The sequence below is a fragment of the Orbicella faveolata genome, unplaced genomic scaffold (genome assembly GCF_042242905.1).
Source record: "Orbicella faveolata isolate gen_17 unplaced genomic scaffold, um_ofav_v1 contig_25, whole genome shotgun sequence".
NCBI lineage: Eukaryota > Metazoa > Cnidaria > Anthozoa > Scleractinia > Merulinidae > Orbicella > Orbicella faveolata.
The window spans coordinates 15,451,331-15,470,046 of record NW_028301553.1 but is presented as its reverse complement, the minus strand read 5'-3'; the positions used below and the strand labels follow the sequence as shown (position 1 = coordinate 15,470,046).

At 39.9% G+C, this 18,716-nt stretch overlaps 1 protein-coding gene across 2 annotated transcripts; it reads right to left on the bottom strand.

Annotated features, from left to right (window-relative positions):
• Nucleotides 1-68: 68 nt before the first annotated feature.
• Nucleotides 69-18,305, bottom strand: LOC110041987 (uncharacterized). 2 transcript variants are annotated; one of them, XM_089294832.1, is made up of 27 exons: nucleotides 17,912-18,283; nucleotides 17,248-17,347; nucleotides 15,611-15,698; nucleotides 15,194-15,293; nucleotides 14,153-14,185; nucleotides 13,975-14,047; nucleotides 13,466-13,540; nucleotides 13,063-13,131; nucleotides 12,842-12,922; nucleotides 12,361-12,463; nucleotides 12,096-12,139; nucleotides 11,412-11,461; nucleotides 10,248-10,346; nucleotides 10,036-10,126; nucleotides 9,532-9,670; nucleotides 7,651-7,753; nucleotides 6,638-6,768; nucleotides 6,034-6,168; nucleotides 5,629-5,681; nucleotides 5,062-5,160; nucleotides 4,866-4,983; nucleotides 3,976-4,041; nucleotides 3,207-3,319; nucleotides 2,535-2,628; nucleotides 994-1,048; nucleotides 764-847; nucleotides 69-269 (listed from the first exon to the last, which is right to left on the bottom strand). In XM_089294832.1, the coding sequence occupies exons 1-26, from the start codon at nucleotides 18,012-18,014 to the stop codon at nucleotides 765-767; spliced, it is 2,298 nt and encodes a 765-aa protein (XP_089150958.1). In that variant the 5' UTR covers nucleotides 18,015-18,283; the 3' UTR covers nucleotides 69-269; nucleotide 764. The 2 variants fall into 2 exon arrangements, with proteins under 2 accessions (XP_089150958.1, XP_089150959.1); XM_089294833.1 differs by lacking the exon at nucleotides 764-847 and having other exon boundaries at nucleotides 17,912-18,305.
• Between the last annotated feature and the right edge of the window lie 411 nt (nucleotides 18,306-18,716).

Below are 18,716 nucleotides of genomic sequence, written 5' to 3'. Positions count from 1 at the left end.
ACAATATTTAAGATTCCTTGTAAAAATTCAGTTGAGTTCACGCGAACAGCACTGGAGGCTGCCATCTATTTTAACTCAATCTTGTCTTTATTACGCAAAAAATAATAATAAATATAAAATGAAATTTACAATTGTACGTACATATTTACATATTTACATATTTACATATTTACAATTTTCATTACAGATTTGTTTATATTTTTTGTAATTTAATGAGTCGCCTTCGATCGTACTTTCACAACTTGTTGATTCTTCGCTTGTTTATCGCCCTGCAAGAAAACGTTGATCACTTAAGAACACGTTCAGGTCAAAACCCATTTGTCACAATGCTTGGAACTGTCACGTCAGTAGAGCCAGTAATGTTGTGTGACAGTCACGTCCCTGAGAAAACACGACCAGAACAGTTTGATTTCTAAGACGAGCACTCGACAAGTGAATGAAACTGATTAGGAAGAGAGGGCAACTTAGACCGGGGAAAGACTCCCATATAAGAAGGACGGGGGCGGGGGGGTGCTCGTCGTTCCTTTTAGGGGTTACATGTTAACTGAGGGTGTTCAGCCTCAAAAGCTCCACCCACAGTGGAAGCTTTAGCAGTTCCTTTAAGGGTATTGACCCGAAACAAATTTGACAGGAGATGAGATGTTGTTTCAGAATTGGCACCTTTTAGGGGTGAAAGACATTTCAGGCTACGCCCACAAAACAGGTACCGTTTTTTTTCTTTCATAATTTCCGACGAGCACCCGGAAACTAAGAGATGTCCTACCTTAGTTATAGAGAGCATGATCCTCAAAATTTTCATTACTTGAGCCAGGAAAATCTGTCTCCTTGTTAGCAGGCTTTTTACGAGCTAAAATAACAAAGACATTGATCAGGAATAACCTAACACAAACTTGAAATATAAAGAGCGTTGAGCAATTTCCCCTGTTTTTCCTTTTCTCCAGTTTTGCTCGGCTCTCACGAGTGTTTCAAATGAAGCAAGAAGTAGAAACTTACTTTTTTTGTAAGCGTTCCATATTCGAACCGTTTTGTCCCAGGAAGCAGAAACGTACTACAGAAAGAAAAATAAACAATATTTAAGAATAAGTTGGAAAAAAAATAGTTAAGAATAAGTTGAAAAATTCGACACCAGCAAATAGAAACAGGCATCTCAATTCTCATTTAAACTTATTTAAACTTCGTGTCCCCAATTAGCAGAAATGCAAAATCCCTTGACACGGAAATAAAGCTTTTATTCTTTGTGGTTGCTGCTGTCAATGGCTCGTATCTAAGGCCAAGTTCAGACCCCGTACTTGACATGAGCCACATCGAATGCAAATGAGAAAAATCCTTTGTTCTCTCTCATTAGCATTCGATTCGGCTCATGTGAAGTACGGCGCCTGAACCGAGCATAAGAGTGTAACTAATGTGCGAGCCTGTGAGTAGGAGCCGCGAGTTGCGAGCCTATATTTGCGAGCCACTGCGTTTTTTTTTTTTTGAGTTTTTTTTTTTGAGTTTTTAATTTAACGTTAACGTTTTACTCAGTAAATGCTACACTTGGCAGAAGAAACAAAAGTTCGATTTTCTTTCGTGCGTGAAATTCCGCGTAAGCAATTTTCCGTCTGTATCAAATTTAATTTCATCCTGAGTGGATTTTGAAGGTCAGTTTATAGTTTCAGATATGAATGAAATTTTGAGTTTCCCTCGTAAATGTTCGTATCAAAATGCCGATTATGTAAAATTGACTAAAATCCAAAAATAAACAGGGAAACGTTCAAGTGAGGCGAATTTTCGGTAATTATCAGGATGATATATCGAAAACATTAATCAAGCACCGCCACAAAAGATTCATGTATATACATTTTTTTGCCTTCAAGTTGTCCGTTGTTTTGCCTCTCGGGAAACCAGGCTCTTAGTTGTGTTTCCCGGTAAAATCGAAGGACTGGACGACTGCTTATTTCGAGCAATTCAAAAGAAAGATTGCAAAAGATTCCTGAAATTTCGTTCGGAAGTCAAATGGAAAGGTCCATTTCGGTTTCTTCCGATCGGAATATTCGGGATCACCTCTGGAGGTGATCCACTTATTTCGGGCTGACCGGTCCTACCAAATTGCTGTTCCATTTTTGACAAACTGGTTCATTGCCTTACTTCTCTTCACTTATGTAGGGAATTCGGAAAAGGAATAAACAATGGTAAGAGCCCGATTCCTCTTGGTTGGTTGGCCCGATTCGATCGGATAATGTTGTTCCACTTTCCTCGGGTATTCCCACTGGACTCGTACCGGTCGGTTTGGCATAATGGAGCACCCCGCATGTAATACACACCTTACTGGGGCATTATGCCCGTTTTTGGAATTTTTTGGCGGGAATCTTTCGGGGCTCGCAAAAAGAGACTCGCTGCTCCCGGCTCTGGGCTCGTGAAATAGCTTTCCCCCGTTTCTAATTATACTGGCGCGGGGAATGGTGCGAGAATATAACAGGCAAACGAATGGTTTGCTGTTTGCCTCGTTCCTGTGATGACCTGTACCGCAGGTAGAAACGGAAACTGCCTTACAATACCTGACTTCTCTCGGGAATGTGAACAACGCATCGTACTGAATCGCTGTGTCCAAGATTCTTCTGAACAATCTTACGCGTGTCTGGATCATAAACTCTGAAAAAAAGAACAGTTCAAAGTTGTAACATGGCTGCCACAGACATCACATTTCAAAATTCCCCGACTTTTCCCTGACAAAAATAGCATTTCCCTAACCAAAAAATTCAAAATGTCAGATCTAGTGAACTTACAGCCGTCCTATCTATTCGTTCATTAAGACGGATAAGTTTTCAACAAATTTTCCTTCTCCACTGCGGAAAAATATTGTTGAGATCACAGTGACCCCAAATGTTTCTTCTAACCTTCAATGGTGTTTAAAATAAACCGTGTTATATTATTTTAGTTTTCCCTGACCTTTCTGCAAAATGTCAGTTTTTCCTGACTCAAAATAAATTTCCTTGACTTGAAGATTTTTTTCCCCTGAGCATTTCCTGACCTGTGGCAAACCTGTGAAACTGAATTTTCCTTAACGACTGCCATACATTTCTTTTAACGTTAGTGCTGAGAAGTTATTGCTTCGTCAACTGTTATACTCGAGTAGTTGACAATGTTCTTTATTCTCCTCACCTGTCTTCTTGACACAGTATCAATATAGTAAGAAGAAATGAGGTGTTGATCGCTCATGCAGCGCTTACCTGATAATCTCTTGGACTCCAGCCACAATACAGCCATTCACTTGGTCAATACACAACGCAGATACTGCTCCTTGGGCACTGAGCACTAGTTCACAGGCCATCCCGTCTGCTCTCTACCGTGTACAAGGTGTCAATGAGCGAGGCCGGACCACATTTTAAAGGGCCCTAGTCAGCCACTCCTTTGTTTTTCTTTACATGTGAGAGTTAAGCTATTATATTCTATTCGGAGCATGTCGAAACGAAGAAAATCACTGTGAAACTACGAAAGATAATTAAACATTCTTTCAAGAACACAACTTTCAGTAAAGCAATAAGATTTCGCTTCAACATGCAATGTCAATAATTCGATGGAATCGAAAATGGCGGAGGCTGACCAGAGTCCTTTAACAAGGATCACTCCAAATAATCCATTTCCAAGTTGCTTTTTAAGCACTATTTCAAAAACGAGTCCTGGTGCTCAACCTTTCATTTGGAAATGAATTTGATTTGTAAGACATTGAACGTGCAGTGAAAACTCGTTTCAATATGAATGGTTGTGCACCAAGACTCGGTTTGAAACAGAGGTAAGAACAACTCCGAAATGGCTTATTCTCTATGATGTCACCGAGTCTTAGCAGAGCGGTACGCATGGAAAGCTATTCCTCACCTTCCATGTTCTAATGTCTCAACGACAATTTTTTTATATTAGTCGAAACACTACAAGAGGAGAACGTACAGATAGTCAGTCGCGTACTAACTACTACGTCATATAAGCACCACAATAACATACCCAAACACGAATTGTGCCATCTTCGGAGCCTGTGATCCATTTTGTAAGCACTGCATTCCAGCGAACCTTCAAAGACGAAAAAAGAAGTAAGGTCAATCAGTAATCAAACAAAAGTAGAAACATTTTATTAGTGATAAAAAAGATAAGTTCATGCCCCTTTTCAGTCTTAGAGTCGTCTCGCAACGTTTCGCAGCGTCACAACTCAAACAATATCAAGATGGCGTCTTGTTCTAGCCACACTTAAATCTGAACGCAGATAGGGCCCTGGGAACGAGTTCGAGTTATCGCGGTCTTACCTTCAGAGCGGAAAAGCGTAATAAGCATGCGCGAGTTTTGACTGTGCGCCAGGCCCCAGGTTTGAAAAAAAATGGCGGGAATTTCGTCGCTCGTGTAAACAAAAAAAGTTACGAACTTTGTATGTTTTCCCAATATTTCCGGTAAGCAGCAACATTTTAACGTCACTAATGGAAAGCTGGTGTATTGTTTTCGTAAAGAATCAATGTTTTTGGGACAAAATTAACCCAAAGACGGTTTCCGAGCCCTTCGTTTTCCCTCATTATGCAAGAAATTTCGTTGCAAAGACACATTTAATTCACAAACACCCTTTACATATTGCATCCATATAAGTAACCCACTGAATATATAAGCAAGAGAGCCTCTCAGCAGGCAGGGGGAGACTTGTTTTCTTAACAGTGAAATGCCGAAAAAACTTCATGCTTGCCCAAGAATAAATAAATCAACCGAGCGACATCCTCGCGTACCTTATTACAGTCCGCCGCTCTTTCCAACCATTGCAAACCATTGTAGCGTGCATTATTACCTGAGCCCGCAAGTAGGACAAGGGATGCGTAGAAAGCTGCGCAGCACGTTTCTCCGCTCTGAAGGCTTACCTGCGTAACTTCGGCCTCGTGGCCTTGTAAGACCGCTGACAATGTCATCTCAGCTCCATGATCAGAAAATTGTCTGATGTACACCAGCTTGTCGGAGGAAGCATAGGCAAACTCATTTCTGCGAAAAAAGTAACAGATGCAGAGGTTGTAGTGGAGGATTTTTCAAGAGAAAGTTCGGCAAAAATAGTCCGCATACCTTTCAGGGCTGTAAGTTAAGTCCATAATGATCCCATCTGAGGCGAGCTCATCACTCTCCAGTGCACTGGGATCTGTGTTGCGGAACGTGTCATGAAAACTACACAGAAAGAACAAATACCAAAATGATCATAGCTAACTATGAAAGATATAAGCCGTGGGAAAGCAATGAGGATTTGAGTTGACTTACAGTCACACGATTCAAGCTATTGGCATACTTCTCGATACTTCATTAAAGCTTTTGATTAACTATTAAAATGTTGACATATTCCAGTTGGTAACCGAAATTTCACTGTCAATTTCTCCACGTTTTGTTTCATTTCCTTCAGATTAAGCTGATTTTCTCTCCACCGTACAATGAAACTAACAATAGCTAGAAACCCTTTATAAGACGCTATATCAAAAACTCTACCAGCCGGTTTAGCGCGGAACAGTACAACTTAATAATATCTGAAACCCGTTGAATGCCGATGTTTTTTCTCTGGTTTCAGTTGCTTTCAACCTGCAAAATTTTTTGTCTTAAAATCGATTAATTCTGTATGTAAATCGCGACGGAAGAAAGCATTACCAGGCAGCTTCTAAGTCCCACAGAAAGATTCTTCTGTCCCAGCCGGCACTGAGCTGTAACATGAAACAATCAAAACGGAGAAAACATTAGTTGTTCAAAAGCCTATCACGAACACCGCTGTACGAATGACAATGCAGTCCACTACTGATTCTTACTGTCGGAAATGTCGTCCCCAGGCTCTCTCCTCTTCCTGCCCGCGGGAACGATAGGTAGCGCGTCTGACTGACGAATGACAAAATGCTGTGGTCGGGCGGGGGTGGGGGGTGGGGTTAACCTGTGATGGATTAGCAGGGGGAGTAGCAACACTTCAAGTTGTTTCATGCGACTGAAAAGAGTACTGATGAGTAATCTGGCCCGTCTGAGTTTAAGCATTGTGACATATTTTACGTTACAAGTGAATCTTACCAGGTAAGTAGTGTTATAACCAGCTTCTCTTCCTACCACAGCCAGCCCAGTCACACAGCTAGAGTGCTCAGTAAACACGTGTTTACAGATGAATCCTGCCACTCGATTGGTCACAGAGTCATGTTCCGTGGAACCCTGTTAACAAAACCGAATACACATGAAACAATACGGAAGACGACGGGGTAGGGTCAGGTCAAAAGGCGGCGGCCAGGGATTGAGATTCAAATCAACGCTTTGCCATAGAAAGCACAAAAAATTTGACACTATGTTAATATATTTTGGTTATTCAGAAGCACCCGCCCCAAGGTTTTAACTAGAGTAAAGGTCTCAGTTGCAGTGTTTCAAACCTTCGCCTCATTAAAACTACACGACTCGCATGCGTTTAAAAATATACGTCCATTTTTGCTAAGTATTCGTAGGCGATTGCTCCGAAAATTTTGCCGTTTTCTATCTGCGGGAAAGTTGTGAAGTAGCCTCTTCCAGGCATTCAGTAATAGTTGGACTGAACGCCTGGAAGAAGCTAGTCGTGAAGAAGTATCAACTTGTTAGTGGTATGTCTTGAGAATTGCTACAATTGTCACGCAAACTTTAAGTGTCACGCTACCTCTGAGTCCTTCGTAACGGGCTTGAAATGCTTCCCACCAAGCAAGATTGCGTATTTGTAAATCAAGTTTTCATCTGCTGGTCTCATGTTCTCCAGCACCTTCACAGCATCTTCGTCAAAACCCCACACATCTATCAAAGCAAATAATTCCACTTATTTCCTAAAAGTCAGGTAACTTCCTTTTAGTTGAAAGTACGCGCCTCAGTTTTTGTCAACTGAATTTAAAGACAAACCTCTTGTTTTTCTTTTCTTATAAGGCGGCGTACACACTATGCCGGAGAAATTTGAAAACACAGCTTTCTTTCTACGGTTAGGCCTACCGTCCACACTAATCCGTAACGAAAACGGAGCTTTTGCAAACGGAGGAATTTGCAAACGACGCCTATCGTTTTTTCGTGTGGACCGAAAACATTGTGAAATCAGAGCGTTTCGAAAACGATGGCGTCACGATAATCATATGATTTCCCTGACCGAGTTTTTAAATTCCTCCAGCCTAGTGTGGACGGAAAACATTTGATGGGTTTTCAGAGTGAGTCCTCCGTTTTCAAATTCTCCCGGCGTAGTGTGGACAGAAAACATTTGATGCGTTTTCAGAGTGAAACCTCCGTTTTCAAATTCCCCCGGCGTAGTGTGGACGGGAAATTACTGGCGCTTTCCCCGCACATTCCCGCCCCTGCCACGCTAGAACTGGTCACATGTTTTCCCGCGCTTAGCAAGGGCTAAACGTTTTCACGCCCCGCATCATGATTTCCCGCGCTTGGTACAGGTTTCATGTTTTTCCTACGCTTGGCACTGCTATTTGCTTTTCCCGCCCTTGCCACTCGTTTCACCGTTTTCCAGCACTTGCCACTGGTTACATATTTTTTGCTTTGCGTTCTGACTGGTCCATTCAATTATTTTATTTGTTTTGGTGGGCCAGTGGCGATGTCTTAGGTTTGGTTTTCCTGTAGTAATGACAAAACCGCTACACGTATGAAGACAAACTGTCAACACTGCATGTAAAATGTACTTACAAATGTTGTTGTCTTCTGATGCTACCACTAATAAGTCAAGGTTCTCCACAAAAATGGATCTCAATAGAGCAATGTTACTGGTATGTTCAGAGGCAGAAGACATCTGAAGAAACAAAAAAAACAGAACAACTATTGGTAGAAGTAAACTTGGTATTTTGACAGAGTTTAATCAATTTTTTACGAACAGGTTGCTGTTTATTTCAAATAAAAGATTACTCTTAGAGGAAATAGAATTAACAGTCACACTGGTGAATTTAAGGACGGTGCCTACTTTTGTTAGTGCGCACACGTTCTGCGCATCACGCAAGGCATGGTTTAAGCGCCACGCGCGCGCTGGGTTGACATCACGCAATCAACTACGCTACCAAGTACGAGACTAAATTGAAAGCAAAATTTTCCTACTGTGACCAAATCAAGCTTAATGAACCTGTACTTAAACCAGAAACACCAGAACAGCAGCATATCGCTAACCACTAACTGTTAACGTCTTCCAGCCGAAAAACTAGCTGTTATCTGTCGAAAATTATGCCGAAACTAAACATGTACCTGCAGATGGCGTAGTGCGCGCGCAAAACAAGTGCGAGATACGCAAACTGGGGAGGTGACAGGAGAAAATGTAACAGGCACCGTAAAAAGTTTAAAAAAGGTTCAATAACTTTAAAAAACGCGTGGTTACCCCTATATTTTATGTTATGAAATGGAAGTGGCAAGCCTATTCAGCAGGTGATTAGTTTCTGGTTGTGAGCAAAAGATATTTAGATTGTATTTTAGCTGAAACAGAGGGAGGCTGTCAGAGACGCTAAAAGTGCCGTTGCAACAATTTTGTTATTAAAAACATACCAAAAAAAGGGTTTTGTTACCATTTACCATGTAGTTTTCAGATCTTTATAAATGTGTTTGCTTTTCTGTATGTAAAGGCGAATTCTAAAGAAAGCTGTGAAGATATATCCTCTCCTTCTATTTTCAGAAAAATGCTGATGTCACTATTTTTGTTGAGATTCAAGGCTAATTATCTCGAAAAAATGCGTGGCTACCCTCTTTTTTCTTTGTGGATTCCGATAGCCCTTGCAAAGATCTACTTTTTCCGCAAGGTCCTAACCTGGCGCAAAAACCTTTGTATTTAGTAGGCACCGTCCTCAAACTAGATAAGCGTTGACTTTCCCAATGTGTTACAGGAAACTAAACTCTTGATTTCAATACAACTTTGGCTGCACAATTACGGCCAAAAAGCATCTTAGGCCCGGTTCATACGTCGCATTTCTGCCGTGTCGAATTCAATTCATCGAATTAAAGTCGACAGAAATTCGACGTCTGAATCGGCTGCCGCATTTCTGTCGCACGTTCGACTGGTCTTGTCGCATTATCCGACAGAAATGCGACACCGGTTCAGACGTCGAATTTCTGCCGTGTCGAATCTAATGCATACATTATCTTAATGCGTTGAGCATGCGTAAATGTGTTCCCGCCAAAGAAAAAGAAGAAACTTGGCCATTCTCGACCCAATGTAACCTGAACATATTGCAACACATACTGCTCCGTTATCAGCCTTCTCCTTCTCGTTCCATAGGCGAACAATTTTTAGCAAAATTAAAGTCCTTCGTCGCTCAGTATTTTCGTCCGCCATATTGAATACTCTACGTTTAAAACATTTTCCGCTGGCCGACAAACCCGACAGTATAAATTCTGAATTAAGTGCGACACAAGTGCGACGTATGAATCCACAGTCGCATTTCTGCCGCACTTAATTGAATTGAATTCGACACGGCAGAAATGCGACGTATGAACTGGGCCTTACCTTTAAATTGTATAATTTATTTTTATCGTTGATGAACATAAATGCTTATTTCAACAAGCTATAAAAATTGTAAGGGTTCCGTTTACCTGGTTGATGGTGTTGAGGAATGATGGTTTTGGCCTGTTATCACCACTAACATGCCTGTTTGGACTGCGCCAATCATACTTAGCGGCAATCTGGGCTGCTAACCGTGACTTGGCCTCACTTTGCAAAAACATCTCTTTGCTGTAAGCATTAAAACACACAACTGTCAAATATATGGATCTTTAAGTACCAAGAGTGCACACTTCCAATTATCAGTACATTATCAGTACATAACCAAACCTATGGGTCAAAAAAAAATTGAGGAAATAATCAGCAAAGTTAACATCACCTCCTTGTAGTTCATAATTTGTCACTACTGAACATTTATAAATCATGTACTATTACTAGAACAGACCTGAGTGTATTGTGAAAGATAACAAAAATATATATATATATTTCAATACAGTATCAGGTATACAAGACTACCTCTAATGCAGTAAAACTTTGATTTTGTTTTACCAATTCTAACATAACGGCTACATGTATATTTTTCGATGCAATATTACCTGTACATGAAGTTGTTTGATTGAAGTCTTTCCCATTTTGATACATGGCCATTGCTGCCTCCACTGAAGATCAACAGAGGCACCTTACGAGCTATACAATGTAACAAAACAATACAACACTGAACCACATATTGTCCAAAAAAAACACGTCTACAAAAAGTATTAAAAAAACGTTTATGGCTTAAAAGTAGATGCCATAGATCACAACTTACTGTAAGTTAGAGACTCCATAGCACACTTGTTCTTCAGTGTTGTCAAACAACCAGATGAATTGTACTTCCATACAATTAAATGCCGTCTGCTGTTGGTTCCTGAAATTTTACAGAGAAGATCAAGGCACTCTGTCTGTGCACCCAGGCTGGCTGGGAGTGTGCTCCCTACTCCAAGCTTAATTTGCATCAATGTTACACTGGTGACCATTAACTTAATTTGTGACCAAATCCATGATATAAACAAATTAGGTTGAGCAAGATCAGTTCTTCATATGTCAAAGCAATTCCATCTCTTAACCACAAGCTGTCTTCATATGAAGCATTTTAGACCAGTCTAATCCACTGCTCTTTATACTCACCCCCTATACAACTTATGCTCATAGTGCTAGAAACAGCCTTGACGTGCCTCTGTTTGTCAAGGCAATTCATTCATTCTAGATCATTCTAAATCTTCTGGATGATGTCACCTGCTGTAGCAAGAAACTATCTGAATTTTGCCTTTTCAAGGTCATATCAATTCCCTCTGTTAGTTTCAATTATTTACTTTCTTATTCCAGAGTATAGCAACCATTTTCAATACATATATTATCTTATCGATCAAGTGCAAGGGCTGTACTAAAAACCAGTATGGTCCCACTTAGCAAACTGGTTAATATGGGATTTATTACACGACTGAAACTGCCAGAAAATCTTCAAGATTAATCTTCTGGGATCATTTGGGCAGTACCTGGTCCGATGTTTAGTGAATATTGGACTGACAATGAAGCAAATTATCTGATTGGTTGGTTTTAGTTATTGGCCCTCTGAACTAACTTAGTCATGTAATAAAGCTATTTATTGTGACTAGTTAATAATACTAACGCACCTGTAGGTTATAAGAAACTGATGTGATATTCTCTACTGTGTTGTTCCAGAAAATATCCATACCCCTACATGTACAGTTACTTGGTTTGAACACCCCCTCTCACATCCCTGTGGGAATTTCAGTTTTGGTTCTTACTTTCCTTCAAAAATTTTGACCTTTGAGACCCATCTCCCCCATGGAATTTCTAATAACCCTCCTTGTTGTGGGGATGGATGTTCTCTGGAACCACACATTGATTTGCAGGTTGATGGAAAAAGCACATAATGTGATGCAACTGTTGAGGATTGAACAGTACATACCTATGACATGTCCCAAGTCAGAGATGTAGTAAAACATGACCAGTGGAAAGCTAATAATACAGTGACAGAGATGAGGCAAAATAAGAAAATTATGAGTGGGTGAAGATTATTTAAGAGTTAAATTATTGTCCACATAGACCCTATCTTCAAGGTATAGTATTCAGTCCTCCCACAGATGATGTTCCCACAGGGATTGTCTAGATACGTTGGTGGTGGATGAAAAATGTGAATAAAGCTACTAAAATTTGCATCCCAGGATCAGTTATTTCTTGACCTAATCCTGGGAATTCTGAAACCAGGATTGATCCAATAATAGCCTCAGAGGGATTTCCTTGGGAATACAGGGGTTCCATTAAGGGCTGGACACTGGGCAAATTGACCAGCTGTGACGATGATTTGGCCCACCTGGTTTGAACATCTAGAGGAAAGTTATTCTTATAAAGAAGATCAGTTGAAAAAGTTTTGCCTGCCTGTGAAAACCAGTTGTCCTCCTGCTGAAAATGTTAATGACACCCCTGGGAATAAAACCTTTAAGGGAGGATTAAGTCACACTAGAAATTTAATGATTTTGCAATGATGAGAAATAGAATCAAAAATAACATTTCCACCTTTACAATGTACATCTACATTGCTGACTAAAACAACAATGTGAAATGCATCTCTTTAATTATAAATTTCACTCACCCATTGCCTTCTTCATTTTGAAACGTTCCTATAAAATCTGTCACCTGAAACAGATTTAAACCTTAGTACAACTGTAGCTTAGTGGTTAAATCAATTCTGCAGCAAAGCCATGTGGCATAAAGCCTAACATGTGTGGATTGACAGGTTTTCTGGTCTGTCATTCACATCATCAAGCAATCTGTTCCTTGCAGTTTTTATGCACATCATGATAGTCAGCCATATGGTTACTACTCATATGAAAAAAACCTACAACTTAAGAACTCACATTTTCTCCTGATTTGGGATCATACATAGCAGCTTCAGCAGTCCCAGCTGCCACCCAGATTGTCTTGATGGGTCTGACATAACACACTCCTGTTACTGCAGCACTGTCAACAGTTCAAAACAGATTCACTGATATCAATTAACAGCTTCCTGGCACTTTTAAATATTATACTAGAATGTAGCACTGATAAATGTTTAATTCAATCTAGACTCGGTATCAAAGCTAGCAAAAAAGACTGAGGTTTACTCATGCTAGAGAGACCTTTTCATCTCAGTTCTAACTAAAGATGAAGTAAGTGTCTGACTAGCCCAGTAGTAATGGCTTTATTGCTCACGCTAGAGGATCTAAAACCTACAAATGTACACCAGCTTGGCAGACAACTGGCAAAAAAAAAGAGCAGCTCATGAATTATATTCTACAGTGCTTGAAATTTTGTTCTGACAGAATGGGGGTTCCAAATCATAGTTTTAAGTGACATTACCTGAAGCCATCAAACTTGTGCATAACTTGTCCATCTTGAGACCAAACTTTCACAACTTTGTCAAATGCACCTGTTAACACCCTATAAAATATTTTGTACAGAAATGACTAATAGTATTTTGTATTCTACACATATTAATCCAATTAAGCTGTCTTTCAAAGACCCAGTACTCACTGTCTCTAGGAAGGTTACTAGAATGATTTTCAGCTGACAATATTTACCATGTATTATTGTCTGAGTCCCGTGCAAGACACATGCAGATTATACCAGCATCATGAGCTTTATTGACCCTAAAAATTTAATTAAAATAAAATAAATTACAAACGCAAAGCAAAAAAATTTCTGTACATGTTTAAGTAGACAACAAAAGGCTCATACTTGACTAGTTTATACACATGGCCTGGGTTGTTCAAAAGATGGATAACACTATCCACCAGATAGCACAGTTTGTTTTGTTAACACTTATTCAATGTATAGCAATGTATCCTGTGGGTAGTGTTTTTCAGTCTTTGAACAACTGAGGCCTGTATGCTAGCTACCAGATGTAGACATTTTCAAATTCTAGAATTATTCTAGACAAACATCCATGTACTGCAATTTCCAGTGTAAGTTTTGAATTCTTACTTTGTTACAACTGATAAACTCTTGTTTCCTTTGTATGAAAAAGTTGAATCATACACAATAAACTTCTGATCGTATCTGCAATGTATAAAAATAACAATAACCATGAGATCATTCAGTGAAAATTAGTAATTAAAAATTATTATGCAGGACTGTGTTTTCTAACTGGGGATCACATAACTTAATAATTAATGTTGCTGAATGTTTATAGTGGTCGATGCAGTTAACTACAACTAGCTATTTTTAAGGCATGCCACTTAAACTGAAAGACACAAATATTGCAGGCTTAAAAATCCCAACTGCTGGGAGGCAGACCAGTTGGCTATTTACAAGCATGGCCGAGGAATTGAAGTGGGGTCTTCCAAGGAACAACTCCAGCTTAGTGGTCAGAGTGGGGCTTGCACCCACGACCTTCAGATTTCAAGTCCGGTGCCCTAACCACTTGGCTATGCTGCCTCCAGCATAAAGTGTATATAATTATGTATCTTTCTGACTTGAACTAAATCTCTTACCCTCCACTGTACACTCTTGATTCATAACAAACCACACACTTCACAATATCAGAATGCTCTCTGCAGACATGGGCTGAAAATGAAAGAGTCCATTGAGTATAAGTTGTCGGTAGCTTTAATTTTGTTGATCCTATAAATTTCTAACAGCTACAAATCAAAATAACTGTAAACAGTATACCTTTTGTGTCAATCACATGCCCTATTTCTCTGCCTGAAATTACAAAGAAAAGATTGCCTACATAATTACAAAACAATCTATCGCTTTTTTATTGCAGACATACACTGTAAGTTATGAAGAACATGTAGGAGGCTTAATAATTTCTTGGAGTGGGTGGCTGATTTTTTTCATCTCTTTCTAAAGAATAAGACAAATAACTCAGCAGAGTAGCTGGGTACATTCATGATCATAAAGTAGATGGTAATTTTGGTCAGTAGCCAGCTACTTTTCACAATCTTGAAGGAGAATAACTTGTTACTCCCAATGGATGGGATGTACTTCCTAGTTATCATCCTTAACAATCTACCAGTCATTTATTATGATGTGGTATACCCACAATCATAGACACATGAAAATTAGAATCCTTTTTTCCCTAGGTGTAAATTCTCCTCTCTCCCCTTGTGAAAGGTAGCCTCCCCTTCCCCCTTTTTTAATGTTGGAAACAAATAAACATCAACAAAGCATTTTGCAACATTGTTTGGGGGAGAAGGGGTGACTATAGATGAAAAAGGTGTTTTCATTCAAAAGCAAAGTATTATTGTTAGTTCGAAAGAGTTAGTTTTACTAATTAAATAAATATGTCTCAACACTTTTGTCCATGATTGCATATGAGTGAAGAAAAAATTGGGGCAAGAGCAAAAATAGGTCTGGAGTTACATGTAGGAGAGGAGGGGGAACAAGAGAGAATACTGTTCCATGAAATGATATGTCTGCAAATGAGCCAAGTGGCCGATCAGGCTGGTGCTTCTCTCTGGTTTCTGTAGCATGAAGCAACTAGGAGTATTTCTACTCCCCCCTGGATGGGATGCTAGTTCGTCACACAGTTATCCCCAGCATTAAATTTGCTGGTACCCATTTATACACCTGGGTGGAGAGAGGCACTTAATGAGTCAGAGTAAAGTTTCAGGCCCAAGAACACAACACAATGTCCCCCGCCAGGGCTCGAACCTGGACCACTCAATCCCTGAAATGATAGAACAACATAGATCTTGAAGCACTTACCTGGATCCCTCATGTTAAACACCTGTACTGTTGAGTCCACGGCAGCGACTATTTGATTTCTTCTTGTATTCCACGACATACAGTACACTGGAGAACCAATCTAAGAGGAAATGAAATTTTTTTTAATGTCTTTCAGTTTGATGTTTTTCATTTAATTACAAATTTACACCATAAATGTAAATTTTGTGGTAACACAATTATATTTTCTTAGATTTCTTAGACTTTTCTTAGACTTAAATTTCATGCGCACCAGACAATCATGAAGAGTTCTGACTGATAAATATACGTGAACATTACTTGTAAAGGAATCTGGTAATTCCAGGGAATAAGAGTTTGGATAATCAAGGCTCCACATCAAGTAAAACATGGAAAAGAAAGACAACATGAATACTTTAAAAGAAAATTTTAATAACTTACTGGAATCCTATCATGTACGGCACCACCAGAACCCCAGGCAATAATAGTGCCATCATTTGCAGCTGAAAACAGCAGCTTTGCATCACCCCTGGTGACATGAAGCGTTGATAATACTGTGTTACAACTAAACAGTAGAGCCTCCAGTAACGGCCACCTCTCCACAAACGCCACCTCTCAACAATGGCCACTTTTTAAAGTCCTGGTGGACAGTCCATACATTCACTCTGACTTATTTTAATCTCTCTACAACGGCCACCTCTCCACAATAGCAACGGCCACTAAAACATGTCCTGACTGGCAAAATAACCTCTCTATAACAACCAGTTAATCAATGACTGACTAACGGTTACTTTAATTTACATGCTACAATAAGCATTTTTTAAAAATAAAAATGTTGCACCCCCACCCCACCCCACCCACCCCCAAAAAAAACAGATGTCATATCATACACCCCTACCTCCCCATAACGGCCACCTTTCTACAACAGCTACTTTCCTCTGTCCTCAAGATGGCCATTGTGAGGAAGTTCTACTGTAATCACCATTTTAACATTTCTTGTGTATTTCAGTTTGTAACACAAGTCATGTTTTACAGGCTATTACATTGTAATTTGGACATTAATGTAACTGTTCCTTTCAAAATAATCTAATCGTGACTTGTTGTTTGGTTATCACGCAAATTACTAATTAAAACAAACAATGCCCCAAGTTGGCGTTAATGGGGGAGCACTGCCTTGCGTTAGGTAAGCCTGTGCGACTTCCGGAGATTGCGTGAAACAAGAACCTCACTTATCTCCCCAGCACTACGAGCTGACTGCAAGACAGCATGTGCTGGATCGGACAAGAGTATTGGTAGCGGGCGATATTCATAGGCAACGTAGCCAAGACGCTTGGGGGAAGTCGCTGCGCAGACTTAACCGCACTACACAGGAGTGACCCAAGTTTATTAGAATAAGAAATAGCAAACCAACCTCTTCTCCAAAGGGAGGGAGGGAGGGAAAATTTTTAACAATAGTATAGCAAGTGCTAACTGCGCTGTACGACAGAACACCAAAGTGAACTCTGAACAGTTTGTTTGAGCTTTTATAGCTAGACGCTTGTCTGCTGGGAAGGCCAGTAGAAAGAGCTGTACTACCGGACAGCTTAGCATTACACGTGTATACTCTTAGCCATGAATTGTGCTTTAATATTTTTGGCCAATGCTATCGATCGTTATAATATGCTAGAGGTAACAAAGCCATAATGTTTGAGCTAGAATACAATGTATCTCAGAGTCTGCTTGGCCTTGGGAGCTTGCCTACACAATAGCTTAATTGAAAACAACGCCGCCATGAAAGGCTTACTGATTACGAGCGTCACGTTCCATTAACTATATTTTACTGACGTGACAGTAAAATTGCATGTAATATTGTGCATGCCCTCCCTGAGAACAACTTTTGTAACAACCTAATTGCAGTGAGTTATGACCATTCTGTGGGTCGTTTTATACTTGTGGGTGGAGAGGCACTGTACATGTACAATGATCACTGAGCTCAAATGTGCACCTCTGGGTGAACTCAGACCAGCTCAGAAATCTTTACCAAAGACCAACTTTAAAATTGCCTCACGGTTTAGATAATTTACACAGCCCTCACTAACCAGAATAGGAAACTTGTAACCCAGCCATCATGTTCTCGAACTGAGCGAAGCAGCTTTCCAGGTTCACCAGTTGAATAATCCCAGACCTTTATAACTCCATCTAGTAAAAATATGAGGATTAATACATGTACTTATAGATTGGCACATAGATATATTGACTTTCTTTTCTAGTTATGCTGTAAATAAGATATAGAAAGTAGTTGCTTCTTATTTTTGCATAGCCTTACATGAAAACAATTGAGAAAGTTTGGGGAAATTCTGAAGTACTTCATTGTAAACCCTTACTGGCAGCTCAGGATCACATGATAGATTTTCCAATTCTTCCAAATTTTTGTTTGCATTTTGCTAAGAAAAACACTGATATAATTTTCTTCTCCTGAAGTCATCCTGACAATTTTTAGCTGCAAAACTACATGTATACTTCACAGAGATGACCTAGTTTCTAAACGCAGATAAGACTAAAGTTTACTGAAGTTGTAAAAAGTTAACAGCTGATCTATGAACATGGAACTTTGAACTCAAAGTTTATGCATGTCGTTGTTCGCTTCACGAGGACAATAAAAGCGCTGATAGAGATAACCAGCTAAGCTGGAGCCTTACAGGCTCAAATGACATCGAAAAACTTTTCATACTCGTAGCAAATAACAAAATTCCTTGACTGTACCTTCGAATCCCACCAAGATCTCATGTTTCATAGGGTTGTATGACAGAGCCGTTATCGTTTTGTTGTGGGTGTCTCTGATCACTGCGAGCCTTTCCATCGCCATTTTCAACAGCTTCTTGCACTTAAATCACCCACAGAACTCTTTCGTTGTCATTGCTTAACATTATGTCGAGGAAATTACTCTACCACTCTACCACAATCAAATGAGCAGCCAAATCGGTCTATCTGCACCTCCATGTTGCCAAGGGAACACAAAAAAGATTGGGTCGAGTTTGAGGAAATAACATGGGACAGAGGCTGGAGAGGCGACTTTTTGGCGGGAACATAGGCAGCTGTTACAGGTCGCTGTCAACATTGTCACAGCAATTTGTCACAGCAATTTGTCACAGCATCTCTCTGTAACCTAGCTGGTGAAACCTGGACGTTCACAAGGGATTCAACAAAAAGCATTGTAAAGCTCATTAGAAAGTCGACAGGAGGAAGATAACCAACTCCTTGGGCTAGTCACGCGACTTGAGACAAAGATTGCTACACGGTGCCAAAGAGCGTCTGCTTAGCAGTCAACAGAAGCCCAAGAAGGTCTAAAATTCACCAGGGATTGTTGGCTTTCAGATCTCAAAATCAATATGGAAACATCATTCTGGTTAGATCGAGTCAGTTGGGAAAACAATGAATTCTCACCCCGAGATTCGGGAAAAGTGTGCAGGTATAAAGTTGTGAAGCCGTGAATTTTCATGTGCAGAGTTGGAGTTACAAAATAGCTTTGATATGCATGGAAAAAACCCCTGGGGAAAAAACCATTATT